At 38.0% G+C, this 22,501-nt stretch overlaps 1 protein-coding gene across 1 annotated transcript in view; it reads left to right on the top strand.

Moving 5' to 3' along the window:
* LOC137638785 (rab3 GTPase-activating protein non-catalytic subunit-like) overlaps positions 1-22,501 on the top strand; it is a 111,677-nt gene that overhangs the window by 55,971 nt on the left and 33,205 nt on the right. The window contains exons 6-12 of the mRNA XM_068371153.1: positions 6,062-6,212; positions 6,839-6,928; positions 12,220-12,359; positions 15,573-15,741; positions 21,226-21,360; positions 21,609-21,838; positions 22,336-22,496. Coding sequence (XP_068227254.1) covers positions 6,062-6,212; positions 6,839-6,928; positions 12,220-12,359; positions 15,573-15,741; positions 21,226-21,360; positions 21,609-21,838; positions 22,336-22,496 — 1,076 coding nt within the window. The remainder of the gene's footprint in view (positions 1-6,061; positions 6,213-6,838; positions 6,929-12,219; positions 12,360-15,572; positions 15,742-21,225; positions 21,361-21,608; positions 21,839-22,335; positions 22,497-22,501) is intronic.

A 22,501-nucleotide genomic window follows, 5' to 3' on the forward strand; every position in this document is an offset into this window, starting at 1 on the left:
GTCAACCTCCGCAACCCAGTGTGGTTGCCACTGCGCACCCACATCAGTCTAGACAGTCTGGAGTAGACGCTGTGCGTCCCCGCGCTGCTATGGTTGTTGCCAGCTCACAGACTGGGCAACAGTTCCATGACGTTGCGTCCGGCTCAGTCAACCAGCCGTTACCCACTCCGTTGCCGTTCCCTCATCAGTTATCGGATGAGGGACTTTCTGATGAGGATGGTGCTGCTCAAGAAGATGAACCACACTCAGAACTGGACGAGCCCAAGTCTACGCAACCCTCTTTGGACTTTAGGAAAGTTTTGGCCCTGTTCAAAGAGATGTTTCCGGACCAGTTTGTGTCTGTAGCTCCGCGTTCGCCTCCGTCAGAGTTTGTGTTAGGCATGCCGTCAACTGCTCCTGCCTTTACTAGACTCGTCCTCGCACGCTCGTCCAAGAGAGCTTTGCGAGTGATTGGAGAATGGCTGCATTCCAAAAAGAGTTTAGGGAAGACAGCTTTTACATTTCCCCCTGCTAGACTCTCTTCTAGATCGAGCGTCTGGTATGCCACGGGAGAAGTTCTCGGCTTGGGAGTTCCTGCCTCTGCCCAGGGCGACTTCTCAAGTCTTGTAGACTCTCCTCGCCGCCTAGCCATGAGACGCTCGAAGATATGTTGGTCATCTTCGGACCTGGACCACCATTTGAAAGGGATATTTAGAGCCTTCGAGGTATTCAATTTCTTAGACTGGTGTCTAGGACCTCTAAGCAGAAAGATCTCTCCGACGGAGAAGGAGACTTCCTTGCTCATTATGTCCTGCATGGACAAGGCCATACATGATGGGTCAAATGAGCTTGCTGCATCCTTTGTGTCCGGAGTCCTTAAGAATCGTGAAAACCTGTGTTCATTCCTTTCAGCTGGAGTTACTCCATGCCAGAGATCCGAACTTCTGTTTGCTCCTCTTTCTAAGTGCCTTTTTCCAGAGGACCTGATTAAGGAGATTGCTGCTTCTTTGATACAGAAGGATACCCATGATCTTGTTGCGTCCTCTGCTCGCAAAGCTACCCCTTTGCCTACCTTGTCAGCGAGACCAAGGATGGACACTCCAGCGTCACGTTTTATTCCGCCCTTTCGTGGCAGAGCCTCCAGCAGAGGAGGTGCTCGTGCCGAAAGGAGACGTGGAAAGAAGAAAGGAACCAAGTCCTTTAAGGGCAGAGTCTGACTGCCAACTTCTTCAGACAGCAGTGGGAGCCAGACTCAAGAACTTCTGGCAGACCTGGGAAAAGAGAGGCGCAGATGCACAATCTGTGAAGTTGCTCAGAGAAGGGTACAAGATCCCGTTTGTACGAAAACCCCCTCTAGCAACGTCCCCCATCGATCTCTCTCCCAGGTACAGAGAGGAAGACAAGAGACGGGCATTGAAACAGGAAGTGTCTCTCTTACTAGAGAAGGGAGCGGTAGTCAAAGTCCTGGACCATCAAACCCCAGGATTCTACAACCGTCTCTTCTTGGTGTCCAAGAAGACAGGAGGGTGGAGGCCGGTGCTAGACGTCAGTGCGCTGAACGTCTTTGTCACAAAGCAGACGTTCTCCATGGAGACCACAAAGTCGGTTCTAGCAGCGGTCAGAAGGGAAGACTGGATGGTCTCGTTAGACCTAAGGGACGCCTACTTCCACATCCCCATCCACCCGGACTCCCAACCTTTTCTGAGATTCGTTTACGAAAAGGTTGTCTACCAGTTTCAAGCCCTGTGCTTTGGCCTAAGCACAGCTCCTCTTGTGTTTACGAGGCTGATGAGGAATGTAGCCAAATTCCTTCATTTAGCGGACATCCGAGCCTCCCTCTATTTGGACGACTGGCTTCTCAGAGCTTCTTCCAGTCGTCGCTGTCTGAAGGATCTAAAGTGGACTCTAGATCTGACCAAGGAATTGGGTCTCCTTGTCAATATGGAAAAGTCACAAGTGGTCCCATCCCAAACTATTGTGTATTTAGGGATGGAGATTCACAGTCTAGCTTTTCGGGCTTTTCCGTCGGCCCCCAGAACAAGCCAAGCCCAGTTATGCATCCAGAACATGCTGAAGAAGGAACGATGTTCAGTCAGGAAGTGGATGAGTCTGATAGGGACGCTATCATCCCTGGAACAGTTCGTAGCATTAGGAAGACTACACCTCCGTCCTCTTCAATATCACCTAGCATTTCACTGGAAAAAGGAAAAGACGCTAGAAGCGGTCTCGATCCCCATTTCCGAGAAGATGAAGTCTTGCCTGACATGGTGGAAGGACAGTATCAACCTCAGAGAGGGTCTGCCCCTGGCTGTTCAGACTCCCAACCACGTTCTCTTCTCGGACGCATCGGACGTAGGCTGGGGCGCGACATTAGACGGTCGGGAATGCTCGGGAATATGGAACTCGAGTCAAAGGACAATGCATATCAACTGCAAGGAGCTACTGGCAGTACATCTGGCCTTGAAAAGCTTCAGGTCTCTCCTTCAAGGCAAAGTGGTGGAGGTGAACTCGGACAACACCACGGCTTTGGCGTACATCTCCAAGCAAGGAGGGACCCACTCACTGACGCTGTACGAGATCGCAAGGGACCTCCTCACCTGGTCAAAAAGTCTAAACATATCGCTAATTACGAGGTTCATCCAAGGCAACTTGAATGTCATGGCAGATTGTCTCAGTCGGAAGGGACAAATTCTTCCAACAGAATGGACCCTCCACAAGGATGTATGCAAGAGTCTTTGGGCCACCTGGGGCCAGCCGACCATAGATCTCTTCGCAACCTCGATGACCAAGAGGCTCCCAATTTATTGCTCACCAATCCCGGACCCAGCAGCAGTTCATATAGATGCCTTTCTCCTAGATTGGTCTCATTTAGATCTATATGCATTCCCTCCGTTCAAGATTGTCAACAAGGTACTGCAGAAGTTCGCCTCTCACGAAGGGACAAGGTTGACGCTAGTTGCTCCCCTCTGGCCCGCGAGAGAATGGTTCACCGAGGTACTTCGATGGCTAGTAGACGTTCCCAGAACACTTCCCCTAAGGGTGGACCTTCTACGTCAGCCACACGTAAAGAAGGTACACCAAGGCCTCCACGCTCTTCGTCTGACTGCCTTCAGACTATCGAAAGACTCTCGAGAGCTAGAGGCTTTTCGAAGGAGGCAGCCAGAGCGATTGCTAGAGCAAGGAGAACATCCACCCTTAGAGTCTACCAATCGAAGTGGGAAGTCTTCCGAAAATGGTGCAAGTCAGTATCAGTATCCTCGACCAGTACCTCTGTAACTCAAATAGCTGACTTCCTCTTATATCTGAGGAAAGAACGATCCCTTTCAGCTCCCACTATCAAGGGTTACAGAAGCATGTTGGCATCAGTCTTCCGTCACAGGGGCTTAGATCTTTCCAACAATAAAGATCTACAGGACCTCCTTAAGTCTTTTGAGACCACGAAGGAGCGTCGTTTGGTTACACCTGGTTGGAATTTAGACGTGGTACTAAGATTCCTCATGTCAGACAGGTTCGAGCCGCTACAATCAGCCTCCCTGAAAGATCTCACCTTAAAGACTCTTTTCCTGGTTTGCTTAGCCACAGCTAAAAGAGTCAGTGAGATTCATGCCTTCAGCAAGAACATCGGTTTCTCATCTGAAACGGCTACATGTTCTCTACAACTTGGTTTTCTAGCCAAAAACGAGCTGCCTTCTCGACCTTGGCCAAAATCGTTCGATATTCCAAGCTTATCGAATATGGTTGGAAATGAACTAGAAAGAGTCTTATGCCCTGTCAGAGCTCTTAAGTTCTATTTAAAACGAACTAAACCTTTAAGAGGCTCGTCTGAAGCTTTATGGTGTTCAGTTAAGAAACCATCTTTGTCTATGTCAAAGAATGCCTTATCCTATTTTATCAGACTGTTAATACGAGAAGCTCATTCCCATCTGAATGAGGAAGACCAAGCTTTGCTGAGGGTAAGGACACATGAAGTTAGAGCTGTCGCAACTTCCGTGGCCTTTAAACAAAATAGATCTCTGCGAAGTATAATGGACGCAACCTATTGGAGAAGCAAGTCAGTGTTCGCGTCTTTTTATCTTAAGGATGTCCAGTCTCTTTACGAGGACTGCTACACTCTGGGACCATTCGTAGCAGCGAGTGCAGTAGTGGGTGAGGGCTCAACCACTACAATTCCCTAATTCCATAACCTTTTTAATCTTTCTCTTGAAATGTTTTTATTGTTGTTTTTTGGGTTGTCCGGAAGGCTAAGAAGCCTTTCGCATCCTGGTTGATTTGGCGGGTGGTCAAAGTCATTTCTTGAGAAGCGCCTAGATTAGGGGTTTTGATGAGGTCCTGTTGTATGGGTTGCAACCCTTGATACTTCAGATCCTAGGGGTCGATCAGCATCCTGAGAGGATCGCGAGGCTCCGTAAGGAAGACGTACTTAAAAAGGCAGAGTAATTGTTCAAGTCGACTTCCTTACCAGGTACCTATTTATTTTGTTTTTGTTATTTTGATAACTTCTAAAATGAAATAAAAATTCTTAGCTCATAATAATGTAAACATATAATGCTGGTCTCTACCCACCCCCCTGGGTGTGAATCAGCTATAATCACTGGCTAAGTTAAATATTGAAAAATGTTATTTTTATAATAAAATAAATTTTTGAATATACTTACCCGGTGATTATAAATTAAAGGACCCTCCCTTCCTCCCCAATAGAGACGCAGTGGACCGAGGAGAAAATTGAGTTCTTTGTTTACATTGAGTACTGGGTACTTGGACGACAGATGGCGCTGTTGGGCACACCCGCAACCTGTATAGCGATCGCTGGCGAATTTTTCCTTAGAGTTTTCTGTCGAGCAACAGAGTTGCAGTTATTATAATCACCGGGTAAGTATATTCAAAAATTTATTTTATTATAAAAATAACATATTTAAACTAATAGAATATAAAGTAAATACATAGAAAATATAGGATGAAAATTTATTTTTATATAAAGCTAATAATAAGATTTAAAATAAATTCACAGTATATGAAATATAGAATAAAAATAAAAGTCTGTGGTAAACAGAAATTTAAATCTCATTTATAAAACCTATGTTTCTTAAAAAAATTAAAATCATAAAAAACAGAAATTCTCTGAGTCAGATAAAATATCCCAAAAACATTTCCTTCCAAAACGTAAATATATCTCTCTATTAGAAAACTTTGCAATTGCTAAAAATATGATGTATGGTTAAAAAAATAAAAGTGTCACACACTGCACCTGGGAACTGCTTTATGAGGTGTACATATTAGAAAATCCATGAGTCAATTTAGAATGACCTATACTTAACCTTGCTAAAATTACTCAAGTTCTTCTTTCTATGTGATTTGACAATTCCCATAGAGAAACAATTGTATCAGTTTATTAGTGTCAGAGTCATTACTCCACTGAGTTTGCTATTTTATTGTTGTGAATATTTTTATGATGGTTTCATAATCATTCCCGGGTAGTTTACTATCTTGTTTTGGTAAATTTATTGATGATTTAGCAGCAGCATCTGCATTTCCATTTCCAAAAACCCCAAAATGAACAGGAATCCAACATACTTCTATATTTATCACTCGTGAATAAAATCCATCAAAAGGCTCTTTAATTTTCAATACCAATTAGCTCTTGAGTGTGTAACCCCTTAAGGCTTCTATGGCACTTCTAGAATCAGTATAAATGATAAACTTATGGTTTTCCCTATCTTCAGTTGTTTTAATTATGTCAGTTTCTAATACAGTGACAAATAGTTCAGATGTATATACTGATGCTTCACTGGGTAATGAGAGCTGAATTATTTTGTCTTGGGTGCACTGCAGCGCAGCCAGCACCCATTGAAGATTTAGAGCCATCAGTGTAAATACCATAATTTTACCATTGTGGAGGCAGTTTTTAAATTTGACCTTAGTATGATCCATGAAGGCTAGCAAAGTATTTTTTATATGCTTAGAACCAGAATTATTTTAAAAATATACCAATTTTCTAATGTGTTGCAGATTTCATGAATAAAGCCTTGATTTCTTGATTATGTAGTATCTTAAGAAGTATTGATTGTTCTGTATGTAATAACAGGTGTTCCGGCAACCTCCTTACTAGTTACTGTTGGTCGTGTGCCTTTTGTTGGATTTCTATGTGCTCGTGAGGGCACTGCTCCACCTTTCGTTGCTGATGTTGCCTTACATTATGCAAACAAATTGAAAGACGCCTTAGTTTCAGCAGCTAGGTATGTATGCTTGCAAAGAAAATGTTTTACAGTATTTTACTGAAAACATTAATGTTGCTTCATTTTCATGCCAAATGTTTGATTTTTGTAAACAAGTGAGTCCTATAGTCATTTGAGATTTTAACATTTAGTATCATTGTTGGAAAAGGCTAATCATGTTTACAGTTAGATGATTAACTACGCAACTGATTTGGCTGGTATATTGTAATGTAAACTAACATATTTTATGAATGTGTTTGATAATTAGAGATGGGATGTTAAATAGAATAGGATTTACTCTTCTCTTTTGCATCTTATGAATTTCTATGAAATGTTAATTAAGCTTTATGGGTTATTTGAAAATGCCAATGAGTACAGAATATCAGGTTGTTGGTTCACAAGAAATTATCATATTATTAAACCTATTTTTATAAACTTGAGTTTAAGTTTAATTTGTACTTCAAATATATCCATTATACTATTATTCATACAGTAAAATTTATGTCATTTCACAATGAAGATGTTTGTGAAACATAGATATTGAGATTTTACTTTTTAAAATATCATTTATCTTGTCGTCTCTTAATTTCTTTTTCTTTTTAAATATGTTACTGTTAGATGAGTTAACAATTTAATCTTCTTTTCAGTGGTTGGCTATTTGGGAAAAGTAAAGGTAAAGATCCCGAAAAATCAAATCATAAACCAAAAATTGAGCCAGCAACTCCTTTACCTTGCCGGTAAGTGTTTGTGTTTTCTGTTACATTATAATTTTGATACAGTGTCAAGGGTGTAAAGTTGATATGTATAGGTTTAGTGAGAAAGTGCTATTACCTTGCAAATGACTTAATACCAATGAGGGTAAAAATTAAGCTTTGAATCATTAATAAGTAATGAGCGTTAAAAGCTAGATGGTTTGTAAGCCAGTTTCTGCTTTTTTTGGCTGTTTTACCCCTGTAAGTCATTTTGTTATTAGCTCTCGCTCTTTTCTATTATGAATTATGCATTGGCATGTGGTGTTTCGTGTAAGTCGTAATGAGTTATGAATTAATTTTAAAGCAAGTGGATTTTGGAAATATTTAATGCCTTTTAGTTATTGGTTTGCTTTTATGTATGTTTAATTGTAGATCACTAATCAACTGGTTATAGTGGGATGTGGGTATGTCAAAAGCTGAGAGAATAAACTGCAAAAGGATGCCAAAAGTTGGTCGAATAAATTTTGCAAGGAGCACATACTAGTCTAAATTTACTTCACTTAATATGTTAAACAGTATTTGAAAATATTTAAATAAGGGTTAATCCAAAATGCTGTAGTTACTGCAGTTGGAGGCATGGGAGTAACCTACACATGCATGTTGATACTTATTTTCATAAATTAAGATTGGTATGGTATTGTAACATAGTACCTTCTTTACTTAATACCAGTACAAGATTCAAAAGTAGGGCCACATTAACATGGACAGTTATCATTTTCAATGATAATGAATAAATGATACCAATATGCAACCATTCCACATAATTTTCAAGGTACATGTAGGTACTGTACTGCAATGAGGATTACAAGCAGAGACTTTGTCGTCTTGGTTTGGACAAGGCCCTTCTAGACAGTTTAAGAATGTCTTTGCATTAGTTTTTTTTGGTGGTTAAATCAAAGGTATTCTTATAACCTTTAAGTGCCATGAAGTATAGATGACATCTCTCTGAATCTGAGTAACACTAGCATGTAAAAGTTACCTGATTGGCCATTCTGTGTCATAATTCATTCAACAAAAAAACATACTGAATATAAAAATAATACTATACACTAATTTTCCAAGAAATTTTAATAATGAAAATATAAAAGAAAGAACTGAATAATTGTGTTCGGTCTTTTACTGGTAAAAGAAGATAAAAAGTAAGACAAAATTAATCCCATAACCATATGTCAATTGTAGACACAGTTGTACTGTATACAGTGAGCCCTCGCTACTTCGCGGTTCGACTATCACGGATTCACGACTTCGCGGATTTTTTTCATAACGCATGTATATACATATATCGCTGATTTTCCGGAAATTTCGAAAATAGCCGCGATATATGAAGACCCCAAATATTTCGTTATTTCCATTAATAATTAGTAATATCTGCTCTTACTGATGGTTCATTGCATTACATATGACATATAATTCAGTACAGAAAGAAATAAAACACGAAAAGAGAATGTGATCATACGATAATTCAGTATACATAGTAAAATTAAATCGAACATGAAACGCAAATCAGATGCAGTCTGACTTTGTCATATTTGAATGGTGTAAGGCTGCTGATGGCTACTACTACAAATGTAATGGATGTGCATCTTTTCCATGAATCTTTTGTATGTATACGTACGTAGTACTGCATCCAATAATATTCTTTGTTGCAAAAATCACATCTCGAATAAGCGTAAATATCCTACAACAAAACAAGCGTAAAATAGCGTACGTAAAGCATACTGTATATAGTACCTTGTATTTGAATTTGTAACTACAGTACTACGTAGCATGTAAGACGGACTGTGATTGGTTCCAGTGCTGATAGATGACGAATCAGCTCCCAAGTTTTGTAATCTAGCCTGTGATTGGTGTTTTGACCGCTTCTCCGATCCGCAGCATCTTCTCGCGGCTACTTTGTTTGCCTCTCTCTCACCGGGTAGATGCTGCTACGTTACTGTGTAACTTTAATCTAATCTGTGCTGTGCGTGACTGTTTGAAGTTGAACGTTTTGTTGAACTTTCTGTTTAACTCCTACAATGGCTCCCAAGTGTTCAATGGCTCCCAAGCATTCTGGTTCTAATAAGGCTGGTAGTGAGCCTAAACGCCACTGAAAAATGATAACGATTGCTGAGAAGGTAACATTTCTCGATATGTTGAAAGAATGCAGAAGTTACGCGGCTGCAGTCCGCCTTTTTGGAGTGAACGAATCCATCGTTCGCTACATTAAGAAGGACGAGGCGAACATTAGAAAGACGGCTGCCATCACCTTTAGCAGGTCAGCGAAGCGAGTTGTTACCGCTCGTAATAAAACAATCGTCCGTATGGAAGGTGCTTTAGCAATCTGGATTGCCACGTGCCGGAAGAAGAACATAGCCTTGGATACGAACACCATCCGAACCAAGGCTTTGGGTTTGTATGAGAATTTTGCGGCAAAGGAACCTCAAGATGACGATGGCGACCATGCTGAAGAAGACGTAGCTGATGTACTAGATGAACTTCAAGCAGGGACATCCACAGATTCCCAGCCTCAGAAACAACGTTTTTCCGCCAGCAAAGGATGGTTCGCGAAGTTTCAGAAACGCTTCGGCCTGAAAAGCGTTTCCCTGCATGGCGAGGCTGCTTCCGCTGACACTACCGCTGCTGAAACTTACGCGAATGAGACATTTAAGAACATTATCACTGAAGGTGGATACAAGCCCGAACAAGTGTTTAATATGGATGAGACTGGCTTGTTTTGGAAGAGAATGCCGTCGCGAACTTTCCTGTTCAAAGAAGAAGCCAAAGCCTCTGGCTTTAAAGCATTCAAAGATCGTGTTACCCTCGTGATGTGTGGCAATGCTGCTTGATTTTTGCTAAAGCCGGGGCTTATTTACAAATCGAAAAACCCTCGCGCTTTGAAAAATAAAAATAAGAATCTCCTTCCCGTGTACTGGATGCATAATCCAAAAGCATGGATTACGAAGATGCTGACCTCCAACTGGTTCCACCAGTGTTTTATCCCGCAAGTGAGTAAATATCTCTTAGAGAAGGGCTTGCCATTTAAGATCCTTCTCCTTATGGATAATGCTGGTGGACACGCAACTGATCTGTCGCATGAGGACATTCAGGTTGAGTTCCTGCCACCCAACACAACGTCATTAATTCAACCGATGGACCAGGGGGTTATCAGGGCATTCAAGGCCCTCTACACGAAGAATACCTTGGCGGACCTCGTTGCGTGTGTGGATGCTGCCCAAGATGATGAGGATGAAACATTCAATTTGAAGGCGTACTGGCAGAAGTACACAATAGCCACGTGCCTACAGAACATCCAGAAGGCACTGAAAGAAATGAAACCTGCTACTGTTAATGCGAGCTGAAAGAAGTTGTGGCCACAGATTGTTTACGATGACGAGGGATTTACACCAGCTGAGATTCAACACTCTGCAATACGGAAATCTGTGCAGTTGGCTGCCATAATTGGAGGTGATGGGTTTGGCGACATGACGACTGAAGATGTCGACGAGTTGTTGGACTGCCATTCCCAGCCGCTAACTGACGCAGACCTCGAAGACCTGACGAAATCGGCCAGTGAAGAAGACAGTGAAACACAGGAAGAGACCCAAGAAAATGTCGAAGAAACGGGCTTAACATTAGAACGGCTTGCCAAGCTCTACAACCTTGCGAAGGAGTTGAAAGAATTGTTGCAAGAGTGGGACGAGGATATGGTTCCTTCTATGCAATTCTGCAAGAAAATCGATGAAGACATGACTCCCTACAGGATGCTCTTCGAGCGAAAAAAGAAGCAGCGGCAGCAACTTCCGATCACAATGTTCTTCCAGCCTCGCAAAAAAGAGCCAGTTCCTCCTGCTACTATGCCTTCGGAAGAAATTGAAGAAGTGTCCCAGGAAGAAGTTGAAGAGGTGTCCCAGGAAAAGACACCTCCGTCTGAAGAGACGTAAAATACTATCATTGGCTGCACAGTAGAAGACATCATCAGCTTCATCATCATCATTTCTACTGTGCAGCAAATTCATCGCCATCATCATTCAAGTTTTTCTTCAACTTCTTTCGTGGTGAGTACAGTAACAATCTTTATTTTTTTATACTACTTTAATATTCTAACATTTTAATATTTGTGCCTGTTTTAGTTTAGGGTACTGTAGTACATGCATTAAGTGTTCTGTACATTAAAGGGTAGTTTGTTAACAGTACTACGTAAAGGGAAGGTTTTAAAAGTCTGAATATACATGTTATAACCTATCATATTTTTTTGTTTATTACATTTAAAACAACTCTCTCTCTCTCTCTCTCTCTCTCTCTCTCTCTCTCTCTCTCTCTCTCTCTCTCTCTCTCTCTCCTCTCTCTCTCTTTCTCTCTCTCTCTCTCTCTCTCTCCTCTCTCTCTCTCTCTCTCTCTCTCTCTCTCTCTCTCCTCTCTCTCTCTCTCTCCTCTCTCTCGTAAATTACCATTCGGTCATTAGCGGCAGTTTGTTATTGTTGATTAAACGCCAAAAAAAAAAAAAAGAAAAAAAATTGTTTTCCTGCTTTGCTACGTATGTAGGATTTTATATAGATACGGTAAATAATATTTGTAATAACATATTTACTAAAAGTTTATAATATCATTATTTATCACTTTCATCATGCGCGTTTAATGCCTTCGTTTGTATATTACAGTAAACGAATGGAAGGTTTCCGTTTCAGGCGGTGTCATAAAGAAAAACATTATATAAATGGCATTCATTTCATTTATTTGGAAGTCCTAAGAAAAATTAAGTAAAACATTGATAATAACAAAATCAACATATAATCAATATAATCGATGCAAAAACTAACCTATACACAGATGTGTAAATACGTTTGTTTCTTCATTATGATCAGAGATAAACGTAAACAAAACATTGGTTGTCATTTTTTATCGTGCTTTTTGGCGTGTTTAGGAAACGCATGATATAAAATCGCCTTTAATATTTGTGCCTGTTTTAGTTTAGAGTACTGTAGTACATGCATTGAGTGTTCTGTACATTAAAGGGTAGTTTGTTAACAGTACTACGTAAAGGGAAGGTTTTAAAAGTCTGAATATACATGTTAAATAAATACGTAAATATGGTGTCCCTACTTCGCGGATTTTCAGCTATCGCGGTCGGGTTTGGAACCTATCTACCGCGATAAACGAGGGTTCACTGTACTGTAACAAGTAAATTTGTGAACCGTGGAACTTAAGATTAGTGTTCATTTTCTGGAGCTTGAAATGAATATATCAAATTGATTGTATCAGTATGAGAACAGTCAGTCATCCTTCGTGTAATTTTCCAGGTCATCAGTACCAGATAAGAGACGCACTGGATTATCAGTAACTTTAGCTGCTGGTCGTAGATTAGCTGCAGTCACAGATGACTATGGACGAGTAACTCTTATTGATGTGAATAGAGGCATCTGTCTTCGTATGTGGAAGGGTAAGTACATCCCATGTTTTTCAAGCTAATGCATTACATGTAGTATTGGATCTTTAAGTAGTCTATTTGTTGGTAATTTCATATACAGTAAAAAACCATGAAGTATATACAGAAATCTATGGTACATTTTTTCATTATTTTGAAAGAATTTTATATTACTTATTCACGTTAAGAATTTAAGCTTTTATAAACCCTCTTAACAGTCTTATAAACCTGTTATGCACTCTTAAAAATTTTTAAGCCAAAACTTATATTTACTGTAGACACATTCTTACATATATATACATAAAAAAATAAAAATCTGAAAATGTTAAGATATGTATTGCTTAGTCAAGCTATGCTGTTGACCAAAGTATATTTACATTTACTGTGGTAAAAAAGTAGAGCTGTATTCAAAATAAACAGAATTTTTATGAAAAAGATATTCTACTTAACTGTATCCATTAATAATGATTGTGATGTTCACATATTTGTATTTTATTATAAAATGAAAACATAACAAATGTAAAACTTTTCTATTTTGTTTATATTCATAAAATGGTCAAGACAACTGTCTGTGCTTTCCAAATCAGCCGATTAAAGCAAATTACCCAAAGATTTTTTTTTACTTTTGCTTTCAGAGTGCTGGCATTGTCATATCGAAAGTCATTGGCACTGATATCATTTGTTATAAATAAACAATAAAAGAAAATTCCCTTTAAAATAATTAAGGCAAACATCAGCATAAAACTGAATACTGTAGTTTTCAGAAGACCAGGTGTGAAATAAATCTAAAAAGGGTGCAAGTATCATACAAGAATCTTAATAAGGATGAACCTGCTATCCCCACCTCGAACAGATATCTACTGTATTTCTTAAGTACCCAAGAGGGAGGCATTTGATCAATAAATGCCTCGCTGTCAGGGATACACACATTCATTTTAATATGACTTGGATTGGCCAGTCATCAAATACTCATGTGATAAATTAGTGTGCCCAATGCGAAACCGTTATTACTTGAACTATCATTTTTATTTCACCGTATAAAATTATGTAGTTTTAGTGAGGATGCTTTTCTCATATTTTATTTACTGTCACTTTTGATGGCATGTCAAAGTTTAGGGGTGTTTCATCACTGTCACCGATGCACTCGATGTACGTACTGTAATTTTATAATCTTAAGCTTTGTGGTGCTTAATTACAAAGCTTTTGAAATTACTGTATTTACCTTTTCTTCCTATTCCCTAGGTAGTGTTTCAACAATTTGTTTTACCTTTTCATAAACAAAAAAAAAGGTATACTAATGTATTTTTATATCAATTATATTCTGCTTGACGTTATTTATAACAACTATGGTAAACATCATTTGTAACAACTACGGTAATTGTTTACTATTGTATGAAAGTTGAAATGCAAGTAAACAGCTGTTGTTATCTGAATCGGTTGTTCATAACAGAACAGCTGTTTTTTGTTCAGTTGTTTATAGCTGTATGCCTTACTAATGATACTTTTATCGCTGTCTTTTGCTTTTTTAATGTATTGAACTAGAAGTTGGAATGAAGAAGTGGCATATTTGATGTTAGGTTATTATAATTTTGTCTCAAAAAAGGAACTCTGGTTAGCTGGATACATGATAAAGTAATTTTACGGGTGAATCTTTATCAGTCACACAATACTGTATATGAGATCGGAAGTTACACATGTATATACAGTACTGTATTACTGTAATTTCATTTATTAATTTTTAGGTCCAAAGATGACTATTTAAAAAAAATCTGAAGAATTAATTATCTGCCCTTAGAAACTTGTGATATTAGGAGAAATCTGTGATAAAGATTTACATATGATAGATTTATAATTCTGTGATATACTGGGGGAAATAAGTGAACTGTGATATGGTGAGGGATTACAGTAATGTAATGTATATTAATTCTACTTGCAATCCTCTTCCTTATTATAATTATTATTATTATTTATTATTTTTTTTTTATTATTACTACTAGCCAAGCTACAACCCTAGGTGGAAAAGCAAAATAGTATAAGTGTAAGGGCTCCAACAGGGAAAAATAGGCCAGTGAGGAAAGGAAATAAGAAAATAAGTAAATTATTGAAGTTATGAACAAATAAAATAAAGTATTTTAATAATAATAACGTTAAAATAATCTTGTATATATATATACTATAAAAACGTCTAAAAAGAGGAAGAGAACTAAGATAGAACAGTGTAACTTAAAGCAAGAGAACTCTACCCCAAGACAGTGGAAGACCATGGTACAGAGGCTATTGCACTGCCCAAGACTAGAGAACATTGGTTTGATTTTGGAGTGTCCTTCTAGAAGAGCTGCTTACTATTGCTAAAGAATCTCTTCTACCCTTACCAAGGGGAAAGTAACCACTGGACAATTACAGTGCTAGGTATTAGACAGTTGGACAGACTTCCTTGCTGTGAGTAGTCCCAGCATACTTGTCAAAAGTTTCCACATCTTGACTTAATTCATGTGATGGAAATTTCCATAAAATAATGTTTCTCTTCTCTTTTAGTTACCATCATATAGTGCTTGGTCTTGAATTAAATATTTATGTTGCTTTGTTTCTTTCTTCAAGTGCGGAGTTTACAGTTTATATGTTGCGGATGATTGTGTTTGTGCATTTTGATTTATGTTCACTTGACTATATTTTATTTAGTTTTTGTAAAAAAAATACAAACATGTTATTAAAAAACTATTATTGTATTTTAAAAACCCTCTAACCAGTCCCATCGATTAACTCAACATTTTGGCTTTGCTTACTTAGCTACATTATGTGAGTTAGACGAGTCTTGTGTAAATCCAGATCATTGTAGATTAATCACAATGTGTCGCGGTGTTTTCAATAAAAGTATCTTTCCCATGTATCTAAACCTACGGTACAGAATTACAAGGAATATTTCATTCCTATAATATAGGAAAAATTTACTTTTGAATGGTGACTTACCAAGAGTATTACAGTAGTTTACATGGTCGTAAGAAATAAGTTCTTGACTGCTAATCCTAAATTTTGTTCCTCATTTAGAACAGTAAACTCTCATAAGATGTGTGTTGATCTTATTACAGCCATTGTGAGGTCGTGATTTTTATTACACTTTGATTAATATCATGATACAGTATTTCATTTGTTAATAAGAATTCTTATAAACTACTTGGATATAAAGGCAAGTATTTGATGCAATTGTTTTCTTTCATTGCTTAATCAAAGGCTATCGAGATGCAGACTGTGGATGGCTAGACTTGGAGAGCGAGTGGGGAGGATCAAAACGACGGGTATCGTTTCTTCTTATCTATGCACCACGACGAGGCTTATTAGAAGTTTGGACTCCTCAGCAAGGTCCAAGAGTAGCTGCTTTCAATGTGCCAAAGTATTCTAAGTAAGGATATCGAGTGTATAGTGTTGTGTTTAGTTTTGTTTACTCATAGTATAAAAGTTTAGAATGCCTTAACAAAAAATTAAGTGACAAATCTCATTTAGTTCCTAAGCATATACAGTACAAACCTTGGCTTACTTTTGAATGAGGGATATGTCTACAGCAGCATTGAAACAGCCATTGAATCTTGAACAAAATAGTTGGTTATTGACAGGGGACACAAGGGGGAAACCCTGTCCACCCATCTGTCACAGAATAGCCCCATTTATCCGTAGCCATAGCAAGCAAAGAGAACTTTTCAGCAGTTCAGAGCCTTCCTCACATACCTTGCCTGAAGAATTTTAGGTCCCATCTTGGGGGAACAAGCCATACCCAGAGGGAATTTCAAGCTGTCTTACCTACCTTGGGCCTTAGTTCCCAGAGTGGGATGGTGCTTATCTTAGGGCTCTGATGCACGCTTCTTTTGCTAACCTGAGAGGGCATCATAAGGTCTTTCCTGTAAGACTATTTCTCTTCTCTGCTTCAATAAGAGAATCGGAGATGAAGAGGTTCCTCAGTCTGATTTGGATCCCCCTCTTGGGAGATCAGTCCATGTTCAGAAGGTCCTGGGGTGAGATGGTCCTTATCCCCAGGCACCGGCTCTCATGCCTACTACTTACCTGAGCAGGGCATCATAAGGATCTTTTCCTCAAGAGTATCTCCTCTGCATTAGCAGAGATAGTAGGTTGGCCAGGGCACGAGCCACCCGTTGAGATACTACCGCTAGAGAGTTATGGGGTCTTTTGACGGGCCAGATACTACATTGGATCCTTCTCTCTGGTTACGGTTCATTTTCCCTTTGCCTACACACATCCACACTGAATAGTCTGGCCTATTCTTTACATATTCTCCTCTGTCCTCATTCACCTGACAACACAGATTACCAAACAATTCTTTTTCACCCAAGGGGTTACTGCACTAGTTGTTCAGTGGTCACTTTCCTCTTGGTAAGGGTAGAAGAGACTCTTTAGCTATGGTAAGCAGCTCTTCTAGGAGAAGTACACTCCAAAATCAAACCATTGTTCTCTAGTCTTGGATAGTACCATAGCCTCTTTATACTCGAGCACACTATTCTATCTTATTTTTCTTCTGCTTGTTTTGTTTAAGTTTTTGTAGTTTATATAGGAGATATTTGTTTTGATGTTGTTACTCTTCTTAAAATATTCTATTTTCCTTTTTTTCCTTTCCTCACTGGGCTGTTTTCCCTGTTGGAGCCTCTGGGCTTATAGCATCCTACTTTTTCAACTGGGGTTGTGGCTTGGCTAATAATAATAATAATAATAATAACAATAATAATAATAATAATAATACAGTAGGGTCCCGAATTAAGCGTGTTCGAATTACACGATTCCCCTTTTCCACGATCGCTATTTTTCAAAAATAAATTTTCTGTATCCACGAGGCTGTTCAAAGTTCGCGAGTCAAGCACTACAAAATGTATCAAATCTATAGTCTTTTTAAGTATATTGGTAGCCCTAAATACGGCGATTTATAATAAATGTTACAAAACAATATTAACATTACATTTCATTAACATAATTTCATGATGAATAGCCTATTTAAGGATAAAATTCCACAACAATGAAATCAACTGTTAACTGTGCGAGTCCAGCTGACAAAATGTAAACAGAAATGTGGTTACGTTCTCGGCAATCTTTATCTTTCTCCAACCTTACGATAATTGTAATGGTAGTGTTAATGATGGTATATTAAAGCATTATTTTTGTTTAGTACAGTATATTTAAAAGCCTTATTTTTCCCTCTGGGCGTTCAAGGTTTTCACGAGTAGACTGGGTTCGTTTATCGGCAGTGAATAGCCTAAACTTCGGTAACGAGTCGTCAATATTTTGTCATATTTTAAACAGTAGGCTATACATTTGATTTGCAAACATTGGTTTTGTAGAGTAGACGGTAAAATAAAATCTAGAGAGAGAGAGAGAGAGAGAGATTTGATGGCAGAAATCTCTCTCTCTCTCTCTCTCTCTCTCTCTCTCTCTCTCTCTCTCTCTCTCTCTCTCTCTCTCTCTCTCTCTCTCTCTCTAGATTTTATTTTACCGTCTACTCTACAAAACCAATGTTTGCAAATCAAATGTATACTGTTTAAAATATGACAAAATATTGACGACTCGTTACCGAAGTTTAGGCTATTCACTGCCGATAAACGATAACAAACCCTTTAATGCAAACTAACTGTATCCTTTGATATTCCTCTATATTTATCACGAATTCCTTCTATACCTCCTCAGACACTCTTATTTCAAATATCTAAATTATTCTTATCACAACTAACACCATCTAGTCATTTTCATTCCATTATATCTATTATTCCTCTGGATCTTATTCCCTTTCCTTATTCTGTTTATTCGATGGGATTCGTTTTTCCCTTTACCGTCTTTCAGAATCTATTTTTAGCCACTGGCAACCAAATCCCCCCTTCCCCCGTCTCCTACCGTCTCCCCTGCGAGTCCACCCAGCCTATCTCATCACTCCCCTGTTCTAGGTCTGTAACCTTCTGCGTCATAATATCTCTCTCTCTCTCTCTCTCTCTCTCTCTCTCTCTCTCTCTCTCTCTCTCTCTCTCTCTCTCTCTCTCTCTCTCTCTCGTTATACAATACTTACAAATAGATGAAGAAACCAAAATCGGTTTTCTTGAAGTGTCAATTAAATACAAAACGAAAAAATTATACCGTGTATACATCCATTTCAATCATAGCTTAAAATACGGTAACCGATTTCGTCCGCAAACCACTATTTTTTAGGAAACACCATTCTATTCCAGAAAATTTTTACTCTTTAAATGTCAATTGCGCTATAATAAAACATGTACTTATGTTGTAAAATTTCGGGTGTGTTTAAAAAATCGAGTATTGCTAACTTATATTTGTTTTACTTTTGGCTGTGATCACATCAGCTGATGTCTAGCTTCCGCGCGAATACAATAACAAAGAATTGTTTACACCATTTCTTAACTTATTCAAACCATCTATACAGTTAATATTAAATAAACTCCAATGTGTTATAACCTATCATATTTATTGTTTAGTACGTACTTTAAAACCATCTCTCTCTCTCTCTCTCTCTCTCTCTCTCTCTCTCTCTCTCTCTCTCTCTCTCTCTCTCTCTCTCTCTCTCTCTCTCTCTCTCTCTCTCTCATCGAACGTTATAGCGGTAACCTAATTGTTCGGTGACTTTAAAAATAGGCCTAGTACTTTCTTCTTTTACCTTTTTTGCATATGGATCCATAATTGAGGTGGGTACAAGTTGACTTATAACTGAAGTTAGGAAAAGTATTTTGGATATGGAAAGGACAATTATCTTTCGTAACAGTTTAGAATTATCGTAAGTTATCACTCTGTCATTAGCGGCAGTTTGCTATTGTGGATTAAACGCATAAGGAAAAAAAATTTCCAGCTCTGCTACGAATTTAGGAATTTATATGGATACGGTAAGTAAAATATTTGTAATAACATAATGTTTACTAAATGTTTGTAATATCATTAGTTATGACTTAGATCATGTGTGTTTAATGCATTCGTTTGTTTATTATAATCGAAGATGGAGCGTAAACAAATGGAAGGTTTCCGTTTCAGGCGGCATCATAAAGAAAAACATTTCATAAATGGCATTCATTTCATTTATTTGAAAGTTCTAATAAAAAATAATTAGAACATTGGTAATAACAAATTCAACATATAATCTATACTTGGTAAAATTGCTTTCAATTCAAAAAAACAGATGTATAAATGCGTCTGTTTCTTCGTTGTGATCAGAGATAAACGTAAACAAAACATTGGTTGTCGTTTTCTATTCTGCTTTTTAGCGTGTTTAGGAAACGCATGATATAAAATCGCCTTTATTTTGATAATTCTGGATTTTCAATCATACAACAAGCTAGTCTATAGAGTGATGGTTTTGCTATTCACCAGTTGTATTATACAATAGATATGACAAACATTAAAATTTGTCTGTATTTTGGGTTGTGTTGTAACGGGAAATATATGGTGTTTACACCTATCCTGGTTATAATTTTAACCATTTTTCAAGTTATTAGAACTTTAAAGTATATTAAATGTTTTATTTATTTACAAAAACAATTTGATATTATAAAGAAATACAGTATAGTACAAAGAAAGTATTGGAAATGGGTAGTAAACACATTTGAATAGGCAAATTGCTGGTTGCCATGGCCACAATGGAATTATTTCTGTTAGTTGTGTGTTTCGAAATTCGCGATTTTCCATTTACACGAGGTCATTAATCGACCAAATTCTCGCATAATTCGGGACCCTACTGTAATCAGAAGATTACCAGCACAGTAGTTAAGAGTTTCAGGCTCTTCATGATGCCAAACCTTTGAGGTATGGGGTTCTGTCGTCTCCGTTATCTCACAGACTTTTTGGCAAGACCCCGAATGAGTTTAGGACCTTCTTGATCCTATCTCTCCATCTAAGTTGACATAAAGTGGCCAGGTGTTACGTCTGGGCACTGCAATGCTACTTGAAGAGGACTCGCTGCCATGTGTGGGAGTGTCGCAGCCTTCTCGTTAACTCCAGCAGGAACAAGAAGGAAGTGTCCACATACTTCCATCTGGCTTGTGAGGCTGTTATCTTGCAAATGTAAGAACTCTCAAGCCTAGCCCTATCAGTGGCCTTCCTGTGTACCTGTCGGCTTATACGGAATTGAAGGTTAGTCGGAAGGTGTCGAACCCACTTTGCCCATCTGTACCTTACAGATGTTACCCACAGACCCTTGGAGCTATTTTCCTTAGGTCCTGAAGTGGCTCCTTAGTAGTTGTGTAGCACTGCCAGCTCCTTCATGGGACTTGATATACATTCTGCCTAAAGTAACACATCTGGCATAAGTCTTTAAAAGAGGAAGAATGCCATGTCTCTAACATCCTCTGTATACTTATGATTAGTTGTTAGAGGTTGTTGTCACCTCCCTCAGTCCTGTATAAGACCAGGAAGGATGGCATGTCCAGGAAAGAAAAGAGCCTTCCATCCAATTTGGTTTTGGGGGACTTTCTCCTATCAATGGGTGATTCTCACTATTTTAAAGGACAAAAGCATTGTATAAATTTAGTAATAAATAAGTTTTAAAAGTACTTTTTATTTTACCTCGCTATACAAATCTTTCTTAAAATTAAATTTCCCACCTCAGATACCCCTCTCAGTTCTAGGCCAAAGGACAAAAGGGGCTATTCTGTGACAGGCAGGTGGGTGGGGCTTCCACTTGCATTACCTACTGTCAACCAACTATCTTGTTAACAATTCAATAGCCTTTTCTAGCACTGCTGAAGACATATCCCTATTTTGAAAGAACGTGGGATTTTTTATAGCTAAGAAAAATACAAATTAATTTTAAAATATGGTATATTGAATATCCTTTTGAAATTTTATGGAATTAACCTTTTTCCCAATACTAATGATGTTTTATGGTATTCCCTAGGCTTATTTACACCCCACACACGCTACTCGGTGTAAATAGTGTGCGAGGTGTTCGTTGTAAAGTTTTTCCTGTGATTTTTGTTACTCATGATGGGACCATTAGTGAAGTTTCTATTCCTTTCCATCTAGCTTTAGGGTAAGTGTTTTGGAATATCTTCCTTAGTTCAAGAGAAATGTACAGTATAATATTATTATTGGTGTTGTATAATTCAGATTTAGTTTTTAAATGAATCCGTATAAATGATATTATGTAATATCTTTCATGTATAGGATGTGAGAATTTATGAATATAAAACTAAAAGTTTTTTAAATAGAAATTTTTAAAATGTTTGTTAGCATTATAAAAATTCATCTTTTGGCAATGTCCTAATTCTGTTCACATAGGGGTAAAACTAGTAAACGTGCCCGAGATCTTCACCTGGTCAAGACACTCAAGTCTCAGCTGAAGAATGGGAATGAAGAAGAAATCATGGCCACAGTGTGCGAGATAAAGACACTAGGAGTACGAAGACAAGCCATAATGACTTTTGTTATGTCCCAACACCTTACTACTACTCTACTACAGGCTGTTTTGGAGTACTTTTTACCACTTTACAATATCAGCGAGGAGAATGGTAAGCAGGATACTTTACCATTGTAGTATTTTTCATTTATGGATAAGCAGTAGTTTTTCATACTCTATTCCCTGAAAGACCATCAGAAACCAATTGAATTATTCTAGTTTATATTTAAATATTTATTCTTCTGTAAATTTGCTAGATTCATGTTTTCTTTTTACAATTCCTCTGTTGCTTAGTTTCTGAGGATTTTGATTTAGTCAGCTAGTTAAACTACTTAATGATAATATAAATACTAGCAAGACTGACCATTTGATGGCTACTCAGGATTTTGATATGACTTTGATTCAGTGTTAAACATGAAGAAAGTTGAATTCTAACTCCTACCTCTTTACTTTCAGAACTTTAGTATTGCCAAAATTTACTTTTTTTTTTTTCCTAAAAAATAATTTTATAAAGATTTAGATTTGGTTTTCTAAATATTAAAATTTTTATCAACTAACTGGTGCAACTAAATTCTTTAATAAGTTTTTGAAAATTTATTTCTATTTCAGCTATTAGTGATGATGCCATCCAAACTCAAGATCACGAGAGTCGTCTTCTGGGTCAGCAGCTTCTGCGTTTGAAACAGCTACTCTCACTCTACACAGTTCTTACTAAGCTTCATAGTGTCCGAGAAGCTTCCCCTGATCCAGATGATGAAACTATAGTTTTGGTAAT

The sequence above is a fragment of the Palaemon carinicauda genome, chromosome 3 (assembly GCF_036898095.1).
Source record: "Palaemon carinicauda isolate YSFRI2023 chromosome 3, ASM3689809v2, whole genome shotgun sequence".
Classification (NCBI taxonomy): Eukaryota; Metazoa; Arthropoda; class Malacostraca; order Decapoda; family Palaemonidae; genus Palaemon; species Palaemon carinicauda.